General features: G+C 53.9%; 1 protein-coding gene across 5 annotated transcripts; it reads left to right on the top strand.

Annotated features, from left to right (window-relative positions):
- Positions 1–10,467: 10,467 nt before the first annotated feature.
- Positions 10,468–18,620, top strand: LOC102459414 (T-cell surface glycoprotein CD1b1-like). Of its 5 annotated transcripts, none has more exons than XM_089774265.1 (7): positions 10,468–10,545; positions 13,714–14,756; positions 15,282–15,557; positions 16,224–16,493; positions 16,583–16,870; positions 17,563–17,667; positions 18,220–18,620. In XM_089774265.1, the coding sequence occupies exons 2-7, from the start codon at positions 14,690–14,692 to the stop codon at positions 18,255–18,257; spliced, it is 1,044 nt and encodes a 347-aa protein (XP_089630391.1). In that variant the 5' UTR covers positions 10,468–10,545; positions 13,714–14,689; the 3' UTR covers positions 18,258–18,620. The 5 variants fall into 5 exon arrangements, with proteins under 5 accessions (XP_089630391.1, XP_089630390.1, XP_089630393.1 ...); XM_089774264.1 differs by lacking the exon at positions 10,468–10,545 and adding an exon at positions 11,074–11,644; XM_089774266.1 differs by lacking the exon at positions 10,468–10,545 and adding an exon at positions 13,363–13,539 and having other exon boundaries at positions 13,714–14,506.
- The last annotated feature ends 3,630 nt before the right edge of the window (positions 18,621–22,250 follow it).

Below are 22,250 nucleotides of genomic sequence, written 5' to 3' on the forward strand. Positions count from 1 at the left end.
AAGGCTCCAGTACGGGCAGGCCCTGAGCCCAGGTCAACATGTGAACCCACAAGTAGCCCATTTGGATCCAGTCAGAAAAGGCTAGGGCTTAAAGCCATATATGTACCTACGTAACCAGCTAGATACCGTGTATGTGGATGGGTGGATGGATGGATGGATGGATGGATGGATGGATGGAGGGGGTTGTGTGGGGATGGATGGATGGATGGATGGAGGGGGTTGTGTGGGGATGGATGGATGGATGGATGGAGGGGGTTGTGTGGGGATGGATGGATGGATGGATGGAGGGGGTTGTGTGGGGATGGATGGATGGATGGATGGAGGGGGTTGTGTGGGGATGGATGGATGGATGGATGGAGGGGGTTGTGTGGGGATGGATGGATGGATGGATGGAGGGGGTTGTGTGGGGATGGATGGATGGATGGATGGAGGGGGTTGTGTGGGGATGGATGGATGGATGGATGGAGGGGGTTGTGTGGGGATGGATGGATGGATGGATAGAGGGGGTTGTGTGGGGATGGATGGATGGATGGATAGAGGGGGTTGTGTGGGGATGGATAGATAGATTCTTGCAGCTGGAACTCTTTCAAACCCATCCTGTTTCTGTTCTAGACATAGCGGCCTCGGGAGTCAGGACAAGCAATGGCACAACTTGCTTTTCTCCCCTGAGTAACCTTTGTGCCCGTCCCAGCCAGCAGGGACCCCTCCCGCCTCAAGTGGTTCAGTTCCCACCTGCACCCCTAGATCCTCTTTGTGCATGAAATCACTGAACCCAAGTGTCCTGGGGCCCAACCAAGAGCGTTAACCACCTGCCTGGCCTCATCATAGAATCATACAACCACAGAGCTGGAAGAGACCTCAAAAGGTCAAGTCCAGCCCCCTGCTCTAGGCAGGACCATTCCCAACTAAATCAACCTGGCCAGGGCTTTGTCAAGCCGAGACTTATACACTTCTAGGGATGGAGACTCCACTACTTCCCTAGGCAACCCATTCCAGTGCTTTACCACCCTCCTAGTGAAATAGTTTTTCCTAATATCCAGCCTGGACCTCTCCCATCACAACTTGAGACCATTGCTCCTTGTTCTGCCATCTGTCACTACTGAGAACAGCCTCTCTCCATCCTCTTTGGAACCTCATTTCAGGCAGTTGAAGGCTGCTCTCAAACCCCCCCTCACTCTTCTCTTCTGCAGACTAAACAGACCCAACTCCCTCAGCCTCTCCTCATAGGTCATATGCTCCAACCCCTTAATCATTTTGGTTGCCCTCCGCTGGACCCTCTCCAGTACGTCCACATCCTTTCTGTAGTGGGGGGCCCAGAACTGGACACAATAGGCCAGATGTGGCCTCACCATAACCCAATAAAGGGGAATAATGACATCTCTGGATTTGCTGGCAATGCTCCTCCTAATGCACCCTAATATGCCATTAGCCTTCTTGGCTACCAGGCCACACGGTTGACTCATCTCCAGCTTCTCATCAGCTGTAACCCCCAGGTCCTTTCCTGCTGAACTACCACTTAGCCCGTCGGTCCCCAGCCTGTAACAATGTTTGGGATTCTTCCGGCCCAAGTGCAGGACTCTGCACTTGTCCTTGTTGAACCTCTGTAAGGTCCACGCCCTCCTGGCCTGGCAGGTCCAGCAGCAGCTCTGGATGGCAAAGCTCTGGGTGGATGCATCAGTACCCGAATCGCTGACTTTTGCAACTTGACTTTATTACTGGCTGGCAACGGATTCCTCTTGTCCTGTGCTGCTCTGCAGTCACTGTGTGTGTGTGTGTGTGTGTGTTTGTGGTTCCAAGAGGGCGTTGGGATCTCGGGAGGAAGACTCCTGAGGGCAGGCACGTAGGCAATGGCCCAGCCTGTCCTGTCACCTAAGGTAGGTGGAGGACACTTTGCCTGGGAATCTGAACAAGACAGGAGGCAGGGCCCCCTGGGGGCTGGGAGTGGGAATGAGTTTTGGCCAACTTGGGGGAGTAAGATGGTGGAGCCTCCCCTCCTCCCTTCTGACCACTCTCTTCGGGTACGTCTAGACTACAGGGTTTTGTCAACAGAAGTTTTGTCGATAGATACTGTCGACAAAGCTTCTGTCGACAAAGAGTGTCTAGACTATAGCCAGTTCTGTCGACAAAGCAAGCCGCTTTGTTGACATAACAGTGTGGACGCAAAGGACAGTGTAGATGCAATAATGCCGTCTATCGACAGAAGACTGTCAACAAAAGGCGTTATTCCTCGTAGAATGAGGTTTACATATGTCGACAAAACTGCCGAGTGTTGTCGACGTTATGTCAACATAACTCCAAGGCAGTGTGGACGCAGGTATAGTTTTGTCGACAAAACCCTGTAGTCTAGACACACCCTTGGTGTTGCAGCATCCCCTGGTCGACACTGTCAGCATCGCGGCCTCTTCTCTGTGCCCCTGTGTCACAGCTCAGGAAGTTTGGGACACAACAATCAACCAATCAAAGAAAAAGAAAACTCTTTTATTATCAAAACACAACTGTTGTGAGCATAGTGAATTGACTAGTTGGCAAATAGCCATGAAGTGACATAGACTCAGGAAGAATCCCTGGGCTGTAATGGTTACTTAGAAAAGAGAAAAACAATTAGCCAGCTCAGACATGATTTCCAAATCCTCATCCCTGGTGGATTATGTAAACATTTCCCTCCTTACACATTTCAAGAAGTCTGTTCTTGGAGAGAGGAAGCATCTCCCTCAGTCTCTGGGAGAAATTGCTCTGCTCTCAAGCAAAGAAGAGAGAGAGAAAATCCCCTCTTCCCCGGTTTGAAATTCCTACCTGCATTTTTATTGGCCGACTGCTTGAACCCCCTCGGCAGACACCTTTGCTAGATAGCTCAGTTAACCCCTTAGTCACTGGGTGCTGCTCAGCACTTGTCCTATTCATGACACCGTCCCTTTCAAGTCTCTCCCCTCTCCATTTCTCCCTTTCCATGTTAAAGTAACAGCCCCTTTCCCGGCACTTCCCATTTTACTGGCACAACCCAACCCCGACCTTGCTTTGTGTTAGGCTCAGAGGAAGCTGCCTTCCGCATTTGATGGCCGTCGCTTGTACTGTTTAGTAGTTCTTGAACAAACAGACACACAGAGAGATGGAATCGCAGATACAGACACACCGTCCTGAGAGCGTGAGAGTTAGTGCATCTGTCCATAAGTCTGTCCGTCTGCCCGTCATTTGTTAAAGAAATCCCCTTGAAAGTTCAGAGCGAGGATCTCCTAGCTGACGTATTCAGCTTCCTCTCAGCCTAACCTAATGCAAGGGCAGGGTTGGATTGTGCCAGGACAATGGGATGTGTCTGGAATTAGACTGGTTTCCATGACACAGGAAGGGAGGGGTCTGAGAGCAGGGACAGTGACCACAGAGAGGAAGCGAGCGCCATCTAGAACCAACGTGGATGAGCTCTGTGGCCTTTCCAGGTCCATGGAGATGGATGAACACCCAGCCAGCTCCACTTCAGTCCTTACTCGATTCATTCAGTGGAGGCTGTTGCATTCGCGATCAACCCAGGCTTGCCTGGCCACCCGTAGATGGCTTCAAGATCAATGCAAATCCCTCTGCATCCATTCTGGACACATCTAGAGCCCCTCACTTCTATTTGAGGCCCATCTCCCCACACTTCTGGGTCTGGATCCACCCACTACTTGGATGCTGCTCATTGCTCCAGTAGGGATCACTCACCTGACCCTCAGGCAGCAGGGGGATTGGCTGGGACCTTCTACTAAGACATGGTTGCTCCTGGCTCTGAATAAAGATGACACTTCCCCCGGGAACTTGCCAGGGACAACTTCAAGAGGGGCCGAGACTGAGCCCCACTGAGGGTTGATAAATTGAATGGGGCAGCAGATGTGTTTGTCCCTGGACATTTGGGGGTGGGCGGGGGATGCTTAGGGTGCCATGTACACAAGGTCTGAGGTGGAAGCCTGGTATTGGGGAGATCAGAGCATCCTGTCTCTATATCACATAGGGAACAGATGTGTGCGGGCAGGGGTGTGCAAAGGTTTTGGCCTGAGGGTAGCATGTGGGTCCTGACCCTGTATGACCACAACATGAATGGGAACATTAATGAGGTGGGGGAGGGGTTGTCTATGGGGCATTGTCTGTGGGGGGAGACTCTAAGGGGAAGGGTCTAGAGGAAACAAGAATAGATCTCTGTGGATGGGGAAGGATCTAGAATGAATGTGGGGAAGGTCTAGAGGATACTAGAATAGATCTCTGTGGATGGGGATGGATCTAGAATGAATGCGTGGGGGTCTAGAGGATACTAGAATAGGTCTCTGTGGATGGAGGTGGATCTAGAATGGAGCCACATGAAGTTATGTGAGTGTAGACAGGTGTGGAAAGAAATAGCATGAAGTGAATTGACTCTAGAAAAAAATGAATTAGAGGTGTTTGGATATTCACATGTCTGCAGTGATGTCAAACAGAAAGGCAGCGGCTCTGGAATGGAACCAGGTGGTGAGATGTCGGTTTGTGTGTGTCGGGGTGAATGTTATGGGGGTTCCCTGGATTGTGGAAACCCTGAGCCCTAAACACTCACCCCTCTGAGCTGCCTCCACATGGATGCTGCAAGTCTGTGGCAAGCCTGGCCCGTACATAGCCATCCACAGACAGGGGTACCCCCTCTCCCGAGTTCCAGGAACTATCCCCTAGCCATGCCTCAGCCAAGTAGTGGGAAACTCCCGGCCACAGAGGCCTGGGGGCCAGGACTCCTGGGTCTTATCCCACGAATCAGACATCAGAAGTGGTAACACACATGAACATTGTAACCTGCCTGAGCACTCGATCATGGGTTTGAGTGTCACATACACAAGGTCTGAGGTGGGAGGCGGGTATCAGGGCGATCAGAGCCACTCATCTCTAGCTCACACAGGGAACAAGGTGTGGTTTCTTACCCAGTGCTGATAGTGACCCGTGCTGTGCACAGCTCACGTAAACAAGATGGGGAAGGGTAGAAACAGATGTTTGGAGCAGGGACAGCAGCACAGAGATGCCCTCGGGCACAAGTTTTGGCCTGAGGGTTGTCTCTGGGTACTGAGACCATGTGGTGGACATGAATGGGGATGTTGCCTTGGTGGAGGAGGAGGTAGGTATGGGGGTGCAATTTGGGGAGAGGCTCTGAAAGGGAGGTGATTTAGGTGGGGGAAAAGGATCCATGGGGTGTGGCAGGGGGGCTCTATGGGGTGATCAAGGCCCTCTCTACTGCCTGCCCCTGAGCCTACGACCCATAGCACTGGGCTGGTGGTGCATCTGGAGCTGTGGCTGCACTTCCCAGAGCTTCAGGGCTGGGGGCATGGCTCATGCACTACCCCAGTGCTGGGGTAGCTGAAGCTGTGGGGAAGAGGGTCATATGGGGGGGAGGGCTGGGAGCACCCTACAGGTGGGAAGTCAGGGGTGGTTCAGAAAGTCCAAAGTTTGCTCTCTCTGTCCTGGTGGGAAATCACCCGATGTCTCCCCATTCCAGCAAGTAATTGAGGAGGGGAAGATGTTACCCACATTCCAGGGGTAGATGGACGGGTAGGGTTCCCAGTGGCCATGGCGCCCGGTCACACTGCTTGAGAACCAGAGCAGAGGATACCTCCCAGCTAGATGGGTGCAGCTGTGACCTGAGAATTGCCTTCGCCCATCTCCAGTGGGCGTTCCCAGGCAGGAGCGTACGTACGTGGTCCTGTAGTTGTCAGGCTCAACCCCCCGTTCTGCTCCCGTCTAGTCCATGTGAACCCCACCTGGAGTTACTGCCTAGACCAGCCCTGCACTGCTTCTGTCTTTTGGAGAGGCCGAGATGTGGGGCCGGCTTCACAGAGGGGCTCAGCCCCCCATCTCCCAGCCTGAGGCTCCTCCCCCCTTCAAGGTGGTGTTCCCTCTCCCAGCCGTTCTTCTGCTCAGGTTGCGCCCAACCCATCAGCACTAAGGCAGGAGAGTTAGGAGCCCAGTTCCATGCCAGCTGCCTCTTTGGTAGGGAGGAGGCGTGTCATGTCTATTAGGAGCCAAACCCTGGGGCGGACTCAGCGGGTTGTCGCTCTCCCCATGTGAGCTGGTTGAGCAACGGATTGTGGGAGCTCTTCCCCATAATGTCCTGCTGGAACCGCCCCCATCTGTGTCCTCTCTGGGCCTTCCCCACGTGCTGGCCCCCTGGAGCATCCAAACACACCCGGTCCGGAGGCAGCCAGGGCGGCAGGAGGGAACTCCGGGATGTCTGCACTGATCTGTTGCTGATCAAACATCAGCTCCAATCCTCTCCTGCCCGGCTGCATTTCACTCAGCTCCTCTGCTCCGCAGCCGGCCCCATAGCTAGCCAGTAATAAAGTCAAGTTACAAAAGATGCATCTTGTGTACTGAACTATACATCAACCCAGAACTTTGAAATTTGAAACAGCTGCTGGACCTGCCCGGCGAGGAGGAAATAGACCTTTGGGGGAGGCTGAGCAGGTGGTAAACGCTCTCGGAATGGACCCAGGACACTTGGGATCTGTGACTTCATACAGAATGAGGATCTATGCATGTGGTTGAAGAACTGAACCCCTCGAGACGAGAGGTGTCTCCACAGGCTGGGATGGACACAAAGGTTACTCAGAGGAGAGAACTCACTTGTGCCATGACTTGTCCTGATTTCTGAGGCCGCTACATCTGGAACAGAAATGGGATGGGTTTGAAAGAGTTCCAGATGCAAAAAACAAACCAGCTGATCTTCCAATTCCGTATCTTGCTGTAAATATTTTTCTAACCTATATCTACCTATCTATCTATCCCCATACACTCCTATCTATCCATCCCCACTGTCTCTCTCTCCCCCCACTGCCCTCTATCCCCACCCATCCTTTCTGTCTGTCTATCCCCTCTCTGTATCTATCTGCATCCTCATGCACCTATCTCTTTCCCCTCCCCTAACCCATCCATCTATCCCCATCCATTCACCTGTCTCAGGGCACACTGGTTAAGCTAAAGCATACAGCAGGTTTATTAGCTACAGGAAGACAGATCGTGAGGGATTACAAGTGGGAGCAAACAGATCAAAGCAGATTACCCAGCAAATAAACAAAACCACAAGCTGAGTCAGAGATACTGGGTAGTTGGGGTCTGAATGAGCAATTTCTCCCCCTGGCTGATGATACAAGCAGACTTGCAGAGTCTTAAGACTCAGCCTGGTTCCCCCTTCCCTGTTCCAAGTCCTTCATCTTGCAGACATTCTTTCAGGTCTGCAAGACATGCTTGGTCCTGCCTTGAGGGCGGGGGGCTGGACTCGATGACCTCTTGAGGTCCCTTCCAGTCCTATTATTCTATGATTCTAGGATTCTAGGTGCTGCATTAGGGAGGAATGCCGACCAATCATGAGGTCACTCCCTGCCTTATATTACTTCCCACGTGGCGGGAGCCCGTTGTTCCCAGCTGAGTTCCCTGCCCAGCGTGTGGGAAAATGCAGGTGCTAAATTGGAGTTCAGTGTCATGTGATCTGGTCACGTGACCTTGCATGCATTGGCAAGTGACAGCCACCATTACTAACAGGTTGCCTGTAAGGTTCCTAAGAAGACTTAGGGTATGTCTGCACTTGCCCCTTCTTTCGAGAGAGGGATGCAAATGTAGCCATTCGAAATTGTAAATGAAGCCGGGATTTAAATATCCCACACTTGATTTGCATATTCGTGGATGGTGCTAGACCTTATTTTGAAATAAAAACCCTTCTTCCGAAATAACCCTTATTCCTTATAAAATGAGGCTTAACAGTTATTTCTGAAGAAGAGTTTTCTTTCGAAGTAACCGCAGCTACACAGCATTTTTTATTTCGAAAGAAGGTATTTTGAAATAGCGCTGCCCCGGGAATATGCAAATGAAGCACGAGATATTTAAATCCTGGCTTTATTTGCAATTTCAAATGGCTACATTTGCATCCCTCACTCAAACGAGGGTGCAAGTGTAGACATACCCTTTGCTCTGCCATGGTCCATTGTCTTATTGCTGGGCCATCGGCTCTGTTTAGCTTCTCCACTGCTGTGCTGGAACCTCCCATCATGGGTGCTACTTTGAGCAAGCACATTTGAAATACAGATTCATAGTTTAATGTTCATAACTTCAGATACAAAAATGACACATGCCCAGAAATAGCATAATCACAGCTTTTCCATTGACACCTTACAGGACCAAAATGCATCCTATGTAGGCTATATCTTAATAATCTATCTCTGTATTTTAGAGATGTGCATCCATCTGTCTGTCTGGAGTCTGTTCAAGTACTCCTCCTAAAGGATAAGTTCTAAGACCACCAAATTTGGGAGGCAGCTTCCTCTTGTCCTCACTGAAAGCAAGCTCAGAGTTTGGCCGTAACAGGACAATGGGAGGAGCAGGGAATGGGACTGTGTTCCAACCCATGGAAAGGGAGGGGCAGAGAGAGGAGGGGTGCAATGCGCACAGGAGACAGCTACACTGCAGAGTGATCACTGCAGGCAGCTGCAACACCAAAGGAGTAGCCAGCTCGGGTTGGGCCTCAGCATCTTGCCTGTCACTCAACTGATAAGTGGGGTCCTCCTTATTGAGAGAGAGACCCCACTGTGGCCCCCCACCCTGGGAGCAGCTGGGGGAAGCAGAGAGCCTCCAGTGCCCCCCGGCCTGTGAAGGGATGGGGGAGGGAGAGACTCCCTAGTCATGATGAAAGCCGCCCTGCCCCAGGAGAGGCCAGGAGGTGGGAAAAAGTCCTGGTGTCCCCCAACCTGCAAGAGGAAAGAGCCTACAGGAAGGGGGAAGGAGAAAGACCCTTCCCTGGGGAGGGGGAAGGAGAAAGATCCTATGTCATGAATCATGGGTAGTGTGAATGGTTAGCGTGAGTGCATGAGTCCATCAACAGGACATAAGCTGAAGAGAGGCTATACTGAGGTCCAGGCAAGAGCTCCGGAGGGTGAGTGCGTGTCTGTGCATGAGTGTGTTGATTTGAATTCAGAACCAGGCTGTTACATTGGGTTAAGGATTAGATGTAGATTGTTAATTATTCCAATTAAATGTTGCTTTTCATGCCTTTTCATGCTCGTGATGCCTTTTAATGTCTTTTAATTCTGCTTGAATTGCTTAAGGACTAAATATACATATACACGGTGTGCTTTTGAAATTTCCCCCAGAATTGCTTGCAGTCAACATCTCAAGCGGCAGTCTGTCGGCTGTGGATCTCTTGTTCCATGGGCTGGTTGTAAGACACGGTCGGGAGCTCTGAGTGCTTGACTTGATCATTCGAGCAGCAGCAGCGCCCTCTTGTGACACCTGCCCCAGGAAGGGGGAAGGAGAAAGACCCTGCCCCGGGAAGGGGAAAGGGGAAAGTCTCCCACCTGGAGAGGGGCCAGTAGAGGGAAAGAGCCCTGGCCACTCTTCCTTTACCCCTCACACCTCCGCATCTTGTCCTGAGGCCCCCAAGATCCTGCCCTCCCCACGCTGCCTGTCCCTTACCCCGAGAGACCCGGGGCAATGCCCTGTAAGTCTTGTTTTGCTGTACATTCCCGAAATGTGCACCAGTGTCTCTCGGTGGGGGCAGCTGGAGGTTGGGGCCAGCCCCAAGAGTCCCCCTCCTCCTCTGGAGCAAGCTGGATGGCAGCTGGAGGCCAGGGCAACCCCCCAGGCAAGCGTGAGAGTGGGGGAGGCAACTGGACACCAGGCCAGCCCATGGAGCCCCAGTTCCCTACAAAGGAGACACCTGCTAGGGACCATAACCCTGGACCCCTGGGGGTAGCCACACTCCGGAGAGAACCGCCAGCAGAGCAGCTCCATTCTTACCATCACAAGCAGTTCCAGTAAGCTCCCCTGACCTCTAAGTACCTGTTTTGAGCCCCCTGAGTGGAGTTCTGCATCTTCCACCCCTCCTTGACCCTCCCACCACTTGCCCTGATCTCTCAACACCTTGAGCTCCCACCCCTCCCAACACCCTACCGTAAGCCACCCACCCCTTGTCCTGAGCCCCTCCTCAGCCCTGACCCCTCACCCCCTGAAGGAGGCATTGGCCCTACCAGTCAAGGCCCATTCCCAAAGAGGTTCTAAGGTAGGTCGGCATGCTGCCTCGGTTGCCACCCTCTGGGAACCACAAGGTAATCGCGCTGTGAGGTTAGGTCAAGGTGTTTCTAAACAAGTCAGATGAGCTTGAGCAGATGAAATTCCAGGGCTGTAGGTCTTACTGGGGATACCAATAGGGGCCCACTCTCAGGGGCTGGATCGCCTGGTCTTTATGGAGCCAACGTCAGATTCCGGGAAGGAACAGGTATCCATGGGCTGTTGTGTCGCTCTCTGTTGTAACCTAGAAATTGCCACTAGCTACTAGGGTCACCTGTATCACAGCCTCTTCTAAAGACACTCCTTCTCTAGAGAGGGGGTCACCCGAGAAGATGTCTCCTCCCCCTTTGCTCTGCTCAGCCCTTCCTTTGCATCACCAAGGCAACCCTAGACTACACCTCTTCTCAGACTTCCTTCTCTTCCTGCAGACCCCTGACCGCTGCTGCCCTGAGAACTTCCTCCTCCCACATTCCCTGCACCGTTGAGACTCAATCTTCATCTCTTCTGCTAAAGGTATTGTAGCAGCCCGAACTGGCTTGTTTCCCGTCTTTCTAGTAACCGGAGCCTCCTCTTCAGTTGACTCCATCATCGCAAGAGGACTAGGATCTGACCCTTCCTCCTCTAGCTTGTCTCCTGTCTCTCTCACCATCTGTGTCTCCTTCTCTACCTTCGCCCTTCCTCTTTCTGCCAAGGAACTTTCTACAGTGGGTTCTCCTTCACCATGACAAGTCTTCTCCGTCTCCAACTCTTTCCAACTTTCTACCACGGTCTGTTTTATACCTGCCCTGGGAGCTGCTCGCTCTTGCCGACAGCGTGTTTCCTCTCCTATTTCCCGTGTTTGATACTTGCTCCATTCTAACGTTTTTTTCTCACACCTGCTTCCTTCGGAGAAGGGCTGATGTTCCTCAGATGCCGTTGAATAGCCGACACAATAATGCTATGGACGCTGCTTATTCTTAATTCTAAGTTTCTAAATCTCTAACCCTGAAGGCATCCCTTCACAGAATCAAACACCCCCACTGGCTTTTCATGTTTATTTCAGTGAATTCTCCAAAGAAAACAGGAGAATGAGTGGGGGTAAGTTCCCTCTCCCGTCCCCTCCATGGCTCTTAGCTGATCCAGAGGTTATCCGCCTGTTGCGATATGCCAAACAGTCGGGAGGAAACTGAGCTTTAAACCTTCAGTAGCAATGCACCCTAAACACACATCACTTTAAATAATAGTACTACCGCTGTTCTCTCTCTCGAAAGATTAAACTGCACACTTGTGGCCAGGAAAGAAGAAAATAAACTCTAAGTTCAGCAGCTGCACAGAACAGGAAACTGAAGCTGTTGCTAAGAAGCAGGCACAGGAAACCTGAGTTTCCTCTGCACGGAGAGACAGTCGGTTAGGAGACCTAGGCACAGCCTTTGCTCTCTAGCTCAAATTCTTTCACTTTTCCTTCGGGGGACATTCCAAAAGGTCTAACATGCCTGGAGTCTTTAGACATCCCTGTCACATGCTCCTTCCGCCTTCTGTCTGCAGGAGGGTAAATATTATTCATTTGGACAGCTTGGGTCGTAGGCTCGCCCGCTGAACCGACCAGAGGATAACAAGACTGCACGGAATACAGGTAGGGCCTTCAGGGTTATGACAGGATGCGACAAAATAGTTTAAAAGTTTATTAAAATATATGGAACTAGGAAGTTAGGTCTGTCGTAGAGTGGGCAAGGTTATTTTGCATTGATTAGACTTACAGGAATGTACAAGAAATTAAATCTATGTCATGGAATTTGTTATTAACACACGTGCAAAAGAGAAGCGAAAGAACAGTTTTAAATGTGTCGGATTTCAACTTCAAGCATTATTCATTGCATTGAATGATTTCCGTGCATAGCAAATTTGAATCAGAAACTCGTGAAGCCTCCATTACTTCTTCCGTAACTAATTTGAATTATTTTGTGATTCCTAACAGTGAATTTTTTCTTTGCACTACAATGACAGGTAAATGGGTGACTTGATTTTAATTTTGTGAATTAATATTTTTTATGAAGTCCAATCATCATAGTCATGATTTTTTTCCTATGGGGAAAAAAATTATTTGAATCTTTCACTCAGCCTATTCTGGTGTGAAAAGCAGTGCATTCAGCTAATTTCAGTGGCAGGACTGTTCATGGAAAATGCCGTATCTGTAGCTAATGGGGAAGTAGGACTTTATTTTGCACAAACAATTCCACAAAGAAATGAACTCTTCAAAATGTATCATTAGAAAGAAATCAAATAGCTATTTGAGTAATAAAATCAATCCGTGTTACATATGCAGGATTATTACTCTAAAATACAGATGGGATGATTTCTATAAGCAGTTAATATACTCACACATGGTCTTGATTTCCCCTGCTAAGTGACAAAAGACGAGTCTTGCGTCCGGTTCAGATCCAGGGCTCTCAGTTCCCACATGGCTGGCTCAGAAGCCAATTCTAAGAGCACATTGAAGTGAATGGAGTTAACTCAACTAACTGACTTAAAACTAGATTCAACTAAGAGACTTATAAGAAAAAAGAAGTTTAAAGACAAAGTTTGGAAACTGATTAATGTCTCCCGTCTCCTGCTCTACTTCCTTTCTTCTTTTCCCTCTCCGAGGGTACGTCTACACTACCACTAGTTTGAACTAGGGTGGTAGTGTAGACATACCCCAACCTTCTAAAAACTCTGGGTCCCTGTTTTTTACAGGGCCCGGCTTCTGAGCCCAGATCTTACTTCCTCACCCATGGGGCATGTCTACACAATGGAGAGGATCCACCCTCTGGAAGTCGATTTTCTAGCGTTTGATTTAGTGGGTCTAGTGTAGACCCCAGTATTAAAAGCTGATGGCAAGCACACATCTACACGCACCAACCCCGTGTCCTCAGCCCTTCTCACCCCCACATCCTCAACCCACTTTCCTGAGCCCCTCGGCACCCCTGAACCCTCACCCCTGCACCCCGCAGCTCCCTCCTCACCCCAATTGCTCACCCCTGAACCCCTGCATCCCCAAACCCATAGCCCAGTCCCCTGAGCCCCTCATCACCCCTGTGCCTCTGCACCCCCATACTCCCAGCCACTTTCTGATCCCCTCCTCACCCCAACCCTTACTCCTGCACCCCCAAACCCACTGCCCTGAGACCCAACACTTACTCCTGCACCCCCACTCCCATAGCCTCTTGCTCTGAGGCCCCCACATCCCCAAGGCCCTGCCCTGGCTCCAGCACATGCCAACCCTCAGTCCCTGCTCTGAAGGACACGACGTTCTTCAACATCAAGCTTTTCTTCTTAGGCAAATGGTGCCCAGGAGGGTAGACGGGGGGTGGGGTGGGGTGGGGTGGAGGAGAGGCTATGCAAATAAGGTTCCTCTTCAAATCTGTCTCTGCACATCTCCACCTGCAGCGAGAATCCACAGCCCCTGAGAATCCAGCCAGTCCCCGAAGCATGGGGTCCCCATGCCCTGCCACTTTGCTGGCACCTGCAGGGCTAGGAGGGGTTTCCTTGGTAGGACTTTGGGAGGCGTTGCTCTCGGCGTGACGGAATATGGTTGGGAGTGAGGGCAGCGCAAGGGGCGGTGGAGAAGGGCCTCGAGGCGGCTCATCGCCCACGTCTTGATTGGAATCTGCTCCTTCCACCCCTTGTGTAATTCACGATTTCCCGGTTTTCCTTCTCCCCCAGGGGCCCACTCGCCGGTGGCTCTGAGCCAGCATGGACGAAGCCCAGAGAGACCCGGATGCTGTCACCAGCTGGTTGCTCTCAGCAGCATCTGGAAGGTGGGGTCAGACAGGAGCCCAGGACAGCGCCGGCTTCAACCTGCACACGAAAGCCAGTCCCAGTGTGACTGCAGCCGAGACACAGCCAGGGGGAAGCGACTCTGAGCCCAGCTGAACCCTCCCCCTGCAGTAAACATGCCACGTACCCAGCCACGCACTGAAAGGAGCAGGTGCTGAGCACGTCCCCGGGGAAATCTGCCTGGCTGTACATAGCTGCAGGCTGCCATTGATTCATTCGCTCAGCGGCGCTGGAAAGATTTCTTCTGCCCCCTTCCAGATGGAATCGCCCCCGGGGGGGCTTTGAACCTGGGACCTCGGGAACTTAGTGTAGGAGCCTCTACAGCTCTGTTGGCACCACAGCTTTGGTTCCAGGTCCATGTAACCCACACCCCTAGTGTGGGTGGCTGTCCCCAGCAGTGGCACTTGGATCACTACAGCTGTAGAGGAAGCGCTGTTTAAAAGGACATGGGTTACCACCGCCCGTGCCATGCCATAGAATCATAGAGCCATAGAGCTGGAAGAGACCTCAGAAGGTCATCAAGTCCAGCCCCCTGCTCTAGGCAGGACCAATCCCAACCAAACCAGCACAGGGACCCCTTCAGCGAAGGAAGGTTGGACTGGACCCCACTTGGAAACAGCAGCATTATAAAGGGCTCCTTCGGGTGACGTGAAACGAGAGCTTCTCTGACTCATGCAGAGTGGGTGACGAGAATTGTTATGATGGAACGTTAGTCAGGGGAGGGGGGATTTCCCCTTTTTGCGTTTCCTGTCACAGCAGCAGACAGCATGGAGTAGTGGCTGCCAGCCATGCTCTCTCCAGCTCCCTGGCTCCTGTTCCCAGACCCCACCCACAGAGCAGCTGGCCCACCCCCTCCAGGGTGATGGCGCCTTGGGCCACACCTGCCTGGGTCTTCTGGCTCCTGTCGCTCTGCTCCCTCACCAGGGCTGGTAAGTGGCACCCTGTTCTCTGACAGGCCTGGGGCCCATTCCCCACCCCAGAATCTCTCCCAGTGGTGGTCAGGGCTAGGGTAACTTTTTGGGGACCCACCACCAAGCAACACAATCATTCCTGGGGTGGAGTGTGGGACACACACACATGGCTGCCATAACCCAACCTGAAGCCCCTATCACAACTTACCCCCTCTTTCTCCCCCCTCAACTAACCTCGGCTTTCGCACCAGGGATCTCCACAATGCCCTTGCTACAGCCCGCCTCTTCCACTCCAGGCCTGCTACCTCCCTCCCTCCCACCGCTCCCCATCCCCCACACCTATAGCCAAGAGCTGCCTTCCACCTGAGCCTTCACCCCACCCACTCAGCCCCCTACAACTCTCAGAGCTCCTGAGGTACCCAACCCCCATTGTGTCTGCACGCCGTACTCCCAGCGCTGCTCAATTGCTGGATGGAACCTTGGGTTGCTTCTGCCCCAGATGTCTGGCTCCCCTTCCCATCCCAGTCTCTTTCCTTCCTGCAGGGCTGCACCGTCTCTCCTGTTTCCAGCTCATTTCGCCCCAGGCGGCCCCGGGGCTGCCTAAGAGCGTGAGTGTGTTGAGGGTGAACGACCTGGTGCTTGCAGCCTACGACAGCGGCATCCGCAGGCTGGAGCCCCGCAATGGGTACAGCCCGGGCCAGCAGGACAGCCAGCAGTTCTGGAGCGCAGGCAGTTCTAAGTGCCAAGGCTGGGATTCCCAGGGGGATGCCACATACCAAGTCCTAGTGCAGGAGGTGAATGCCAGCGCCCCACAGGCCGGTGAGTCCCTGAGACCAGCCCTTGTCTCAGCTCAGGGCAGGACAGGGGGCTCACAGCAGGTGGGAGAGGTGGGCTGGAAGTTCAAAGGAGTCATTTCCCCCAAATGTGGTGCTGAAAGTGGGGGAAAAGGCCTGGAGCCAGGACTCCTGGGCTATGTCTGCACTGGTGGGTTCTTGTGCAAGAACACATCCACACGGCCATGTGCTTTTGCGCAAGAGCATCCATGGCCGTGTGGATGCTCTTTTGCACAAGAAAGCTCTGAGGGCCATTTTAACCGTAGGGCTTTCCTGCACAAGAAATCCCTGCCACACGTCCATATTGCCTTCTCGTGCAAGAGCTCTTGTGCAAGAAGCCCTCGCTTCCGCCGCTGTACTGTAACTGTTCTTGTGCCATAGTGAGTGGGCCGTGTGGATGCTCTGAGGGTTCTTGTGCAAGAACCCACCAGGGTAGACGTAGCCCTGGTGTCCATGCCTACCTTTGCGAAGAGTATGAGAGGGGAGTCTCGTGGTTGGAAGGGGGGCTGGGAGCCAGGATTCCAGGGTGCCATCCCTGGCTCTGGGAGAGGCGCGGGTTTTGGTGACTGCGGGATCCATACATGCCAGAACTTTGCCCCACATCTCACCCCTGGGGGCAGCGCAGTTGCTCACTTGACCCCTCTGCCCCCAGAGCCCTACTACATGCAGATCCTGAAGACCTGTGAGCTGGATGATGCCACCGGCACGGTCCAAATAGCCACCAGATGTTCCCTCAACGGGGAGGACGTGCTGCACTACCGAGGAGACCAGAACCGCTGGTTCTCGGTGCACCCGGCAGCCTGGCGAGTGGCGGAGCGCTGGAACCGGGCTGCGGAAGTGTTCGGGGCGATGAACCACCTCACCCCTCAACAGTGCCAGTCTTGGATCCAGAGCTCGGCATCATTCATTGCTCAGCAGACAGGTGAGGACTCTGCTAGTGACCCTCACACCCAACCTGCAGCCCCCTCCCTCTACCAGTCCCTGTGACTAACGACCTTCTCACCCCCCCAGCCCAGCCCACAGGGCACATGGCCCTTGTCCCAAGGACCGAGGCCCGGCTGCGCCTCCTCATCTGCCACGTGACGGGATTCTACCCCCGCCCCATCAAAGTGACCTGGGAGCAGGGTGAGCAGGATGCCCTGCGGGAGCAGCTGAGCAGCGGGATCCTGCCCAATGGGGACCACACCTTCCAGATCCAAGTGTCCATTGAGCTGGGGCAAGAGGGGGCTGGCCCCACAGAGCACGTGTGTGTGGTGAGACACAGCAGCCTGGGGAACACCACCCTGAGAGTGACCTGGGGTGAGTACTGGGGGGGCAGGGCATGGGGGAGTTACAAGAAGAGGCTGGGAATGGGGGCACCTACTCATGGGAGGATCATCGACACAAGGGGATGGGGGCTGAGAGAGGTTGGGAATGCACAAAGGGCGTTTTGGGGGTCCCAGGGATGGGAGGACAGAGAGTGGCACTAGGGGAAGGCGGAGATGGATTGCAGTGTTGTGGGACCCTGGGCCAGAGCAAGTGGGGTCCCCCCCATTCTTTCTGCCTGCAGTCCCCAGAACTCCTGCCAGGGAGTGGGGTCAGGGCACAGGGCCTGGACCCTCCCTGCTGGGTGCCTCTGGTCCTCAGACGGAGCTCTGGGTGAACCCCACACACCCGCCCTGCTCCCAAGCAGGAGCCTGAGTGGGTTGGGGCACAGGGGAGCCCCAATTGCTTGGTGCTGCTGGGCATAGGTGCCGGTGGCCTAGTGGACCATCCACCATTGAGGGAGGGGGAGGTGGCTCAGCGGGAGAGGAAAGCAGAGAGCAGGTTGGGGGTGGCAGAGAGGACTGGGTAGAGTTGAGGGACAGCCACATGAGTTGTTGGATGGAGCAGACCAGCAGGGGGGAGGGATGCTAGCCCAGAGAGCAGGTGCAGAAGGTAGTCTCTTGGGTAGGGAAGGACACAAAGTTTTGGGGGGCTCCATAGTTCAGTGTGTCTTGGGGCATTTCCAGATTCCCAGCCCACGGTCCAGACAGTTACCATGGAGATTGTAGTTGGCTGCCTCCTCGCTGCCCTGGGAGTTGGGGCCCTGGGCTGGTACCTGAGGAAGAATCTAGGTGAGTGATGGTGTCTGCACTGCCTACCGTTCAACCAACTGGCCGGCTACATGTTCCCCACCCTCTGGGGGAGTATCTGTCCTGGGCTTCGTGGCCGGGCACCAGGAACCCACAGGCATTTCCCCACCCCCTGCTGGCTGCTCTGAGTCACAAATTGGGAAGGAAGCAGGGAGACCACCCAAGCCAGCAGGTGCCTCAGCATCGCCCACGTTCTCCACCAATGAGCTGCGGAGATGGGCAAACTCCAGAAGTGTCTGGCGCCAGGTGTGCTGGTCTCCAGGTAGGCCCACGTGCTCAGGTGAGGATGCCCCATCCTGGAGGGACTTTCCCATGGGTCTCTTTCCTCCAAGGAGATATTGTCTCCCAGCCACCCGCTCCCTCCCTCCTGCCCTGCCTTTGCACTAGCATAGCTAGGAGTGGAAATTTGAGTGGGCCCTGACTTTTCATTGGGCAGACAATGACGCCATGTTGGAGGGGAGGGGGCAGAAGGATCCCTCTACCTGCCCCCTCTACCCCACCCTTATTACTCAGCCTGAACCCCCTTTGCCTAAGGATGGAACCACACTTTTGAAGGACAACAGAGCCATTAATTAATTTTCACTGGAAAGAACATTTTGAAGATCTCTTAATCGTAACTCCACGGCTGCAAATGAAGTTCTTCAGTAAATCCCCCAACGACCTTCTAGGGATGAGCTTGGAGACACCCCTCCCCCCAATTTGCACGAGGAATACAATGCCATCAAGCAGATGAAGAACAGCAAGGCAGCAAGTCCGGAGGATATCCCCGCTGAAATCTTTAAAGACGGTGGACCAGAGTTAATTCAGCAGCTTAACTTAGAATTAGCCAAGTGTTTTCTGTTAGTTTTGATTTGTAATCTACTTTTCTCTGCTTGTTTTCACTTAGTACCACTTAAATCCTGCTTCTCGGACTTAATAAAATCACTTTTACTTGCTATCAAGCCCAGTGTAAATAACTGTTACCTGGGGGATCAACCAATGTGCACATGCCCCCTTTCATTGCTTAAAGGGGCTCACCCAAAGAATTCATTGGGGTTCTGATCCCATTGGGGGCATGTTATTCCAGGAAGTTGTGCCTGAAACTGTCCTCTCCTCAGACCTGAAGAGGGTCAGTGTCTGCGCTGCTTCTTGGGGGCAGGGACCTCAGCTCGGGGCCTTGGCTGGGGGAGTCCAGGTAGCTGGCCCAGCAGGACCGGGCTGGAACCCCCTAAAAACTCTTCTTCATGTCTCATTCAACAGCTCATTTGGAAAATGCTGTCTGTGATGTTGTGGGGGTGTTGTTGCATTCACTCTTTGCTGTATTGGGCAGTGTGTGTGCCTCAGTTTCCCCAGGAGGAGGGAGAGGCTGGGCACGACTCATTGCAGACGTGTGTTGGGCCCCGACACGTTAGGGCCAGACACAGAGGATAACAACTGCTACGTGGGAAAGGTTGACAAAGGATTGGTGGGGCTGCCCCAGGTGGGGGAGGAAGGAGGTGGGGGAAGGGTCACTCTCGGCTGAGTGAGGAGGAGATAAGAATCTGGGGGCAGGAAAAGGGGGTGAAGGGCCCGAGTCCCCTACTCCCTGAGAGGAATAAGGCTGCATGCTCCTGCTCCCTGGGTTCACATCCATCCTGTGCTACGCTGTGTCCCTGTGACCCAATAAACGTTCTGTTCTACTGAGAGCCGGCTGAGAGACCTGTCTGGCTACGGATGGGGGTGCAGGGTCAGGGACTGCCCCACACTTCATGACATTGGTGGCAGTGGTGGGATAGACGGTGCCCCGTGACATGTTGTAGGAATCCAAATCTCTCCTTCCCTCTACTCAGTCGCCTCGCTCAACCAGCTGTGGAACGTTCTCACACATGGACGAACTCTTCCTGGAACCAGATCTGTTTTCCATGGACCCGTCAAACCCCAGGATGGGCAGAGATCTTGGGAGTCATGGGCTATGTCTACGCTGGTGGCTTCTTGTGCAAGAACATCTTGCGCAAGGGTTCTTGTGCAAGAAGTCTTGTGCAAGAAAACGTCCACACTGCCATGTGCGAGCTGTGCTCTTGCGCAAGAGCACCCATTGCCGTGTAGATGCTCTCTTGCACAAGAAAGCTCTGATGGCCATTTTAGCCATAGGGCTTTCTTGCACAAGAAATCGCTGCCCAGTGTCCGCACTGCCCTCTTGCACAAGAGCTCCTGCACAAGAGGGCTTACCCCTGTTAGAAAAGAGCATAGCTCTTGCGCAAGAAGCCCTCTCTTTGCACGCTGTACTGTAAATTTCCTTGCACAAGAGCAGGCGGGCAGTGTGGACGCTCTTGCGCAAGAAACTGCGAGTGTAGACATAGTCACTGAGTCCAGCCCCCTGCCCAAAGCAGGACCAACCCAACTCAATCATCCCAGCCAGGGCTTGGACAAACGGAGACGTAAACACCTCTAGGAATAGAGATTCCACCCCCTCCCTAGGGAACCCATTGGTATCCGTGATGTCGCCTCTCCCTTAGCCTCTCTACTGACGCTGTCCCACCTCAGCCTGGATACTGCTGTCCCACCTCCTCTATCCCACGGCTACGCCTGGATGCTGCTCGTGGACTTGCCCAGTCTGACCGATGACGGATGGGACACATCCATCCATCCCCATGGAGACCCACCACTGGCCATCGGGAGCCCTTCCCAAACTCTTCACGGTCCATGATTGGGCAGAGCAGAAGGCACGTCGGCCGGTTTAGGATTCCTCTGCATTGAACAATTCCCAGAGAGATAGCTCCTCCTCTGGAGATACCACGTGGACCAGTTGTAGATGCACACCCATCTATTCTGGGCCCCTCTAGAATGACACAGTTCATTTCTACACCCATCTCCCTCCCTACGGGTGCTGGACAGCCACCCACACTAGCTGTACCCTGCAGTAGGGGGTGATGAAATGGTCTCCAAGGTCATGGATGGGGGCGTCCAGGACTGGCCCCTGGCAGAGATGGGGTGGAGGAAGGGCTGGACCATTGATGCTTCCTCTTCCATCCCTGTGAATCCCCCCAGGGACAAGACACCTCCAGCGCCAGGGAGGGGGCGGGGCTGGGGATCTCAGGGCAGCCTGAGGGGGGGTAACCCAGCCCCCACATGCTCCTGTGGGACCCCACATGATTACGGTAGCCAGGGGGCTGCAGCACAGAGACAGGACCCAAGAAATCTGGGACCATTCCCCAGCTCAGCCAGGGGTCCGTGTGGATCTCATGGGGGAGTCCCTGGTTTGGGGAGCTGCGTGGGGACCCGATGGGAGCTGAGCAGGCCAACGCCTGATGCAGGTTTAGGAACAATCACCCTGTGCCTCAGTTTCCCCATCTGCACTATGAAAGTATGATTCGCCCTGTGTCTGTTCTGGACACCCTTCGGGGGGCAGATTTTGAGTGAGAGCAGCTCCCGGCACCACAGCGGGATCTCGGCCGTGGGGCCGCCCCATTGCAAATGAGAGCAGTGTGCTGAGGTGGGAAAGGAACCATGGAGGTGGACAACAACTGATTCGGGGCTGCAGAGGCAGCAGCAACAGAAATTGTTGGGTGTGTGTGTGTTGGTTTTGGGGGCTCAGTGGGTGAGGCTGGAGGGTCCCCCCGGCCCCTCCTGGCCCAGAAATAAGTAGCTCTGCCCTTCCACATGCAGAAGTGCTCGGGGCTGTCTCTCCCCCGTGGCAGGGCTGAGCCGGGTTCCCCACATTCCCAGCCAGGGTGGGTGCACATCCGAGCAAAGAGGGCAGGTGTGCCCGGAGGTTTCCTTGTTGATTGGCTCTGCTCCCTATTCCTAACGAGCCGCACGAGGCTTGGCATGGCGCCAGCTTTCGGTAGAGTCCCCCCACCCCTCCTATTTCAGGGCTCAACCCTGGGCAGCAGGGCCTTGGGTGCAGGAAGTTGGTCGGGGCTGAGACCAGAGCGGCAGTGAACACAGACTCCTGGGTTCTGTTCTCTGCTGTGTCATGAGCACCCTGCACAGTCCCCGCACCCCGCTGCCAGGTGGCCCAGACACTGCCCCGTCCTCTTCGGGGGCTTACCGCCCACCCAGGGGGGCGGGGCTTCTCCGAAATCCTCCCACCATGCTCGGTGGGATCAGGCTGGTCTGCCCCAGCCACTCCGCTCACCACTGTGAGAAAGATCAAAGGGCCCTGTTCAACCCATCCCCAAAATCGGTCGCTGACACCTACAACCCCAGCGGCTGGGCTGAGGCACGGCCTGTCCTTCCCCTGCCGGCTCATGCGATTGGCTGTGGTTGGAAGCTGAGATGCCTGAGCCCTGCCGGCAGATGAGCCTGTGGGCAACTTTTTGATCTCCTCCCCCTCCCCGTTCTTCACAAGTTGAGTCTCTAAAGCAGCCAGACCGGAGGCGGATGCACCCACGCTGCACTAAGCAAACATGCAGGTCCAGATCTTGCTCCTACTCCCCATGGCTTTTCTCCAGCCCCCCAAGACTCAAGCCGGTGAGTACAGGTGGGATTGGTGCCCCTGAAATTTGCAGGGGGAATGGGGAGGTTTCAGAATTCAGTGGGTGATATCTCAGGACTTGTGACCCCTAATGGTCAGTGCACCTACAGAACTGGGTTACAATTTAAGC

This window comes from Pelodiscus sinensis, chromosome 30 (assembly GCF_052426305.1).
Source record: "Pelodiscus sinensis isolate ZL-2025 chromosome 30, ASM5242630v1, whole genome shotgun sequence".
In the NCBI taxonomy this organism is placed as follows: Eukaryota; Metazoa; Chordata; order Testudines; family Trionychidae; genus Pelodiscus; species Pelodiscus sinensis.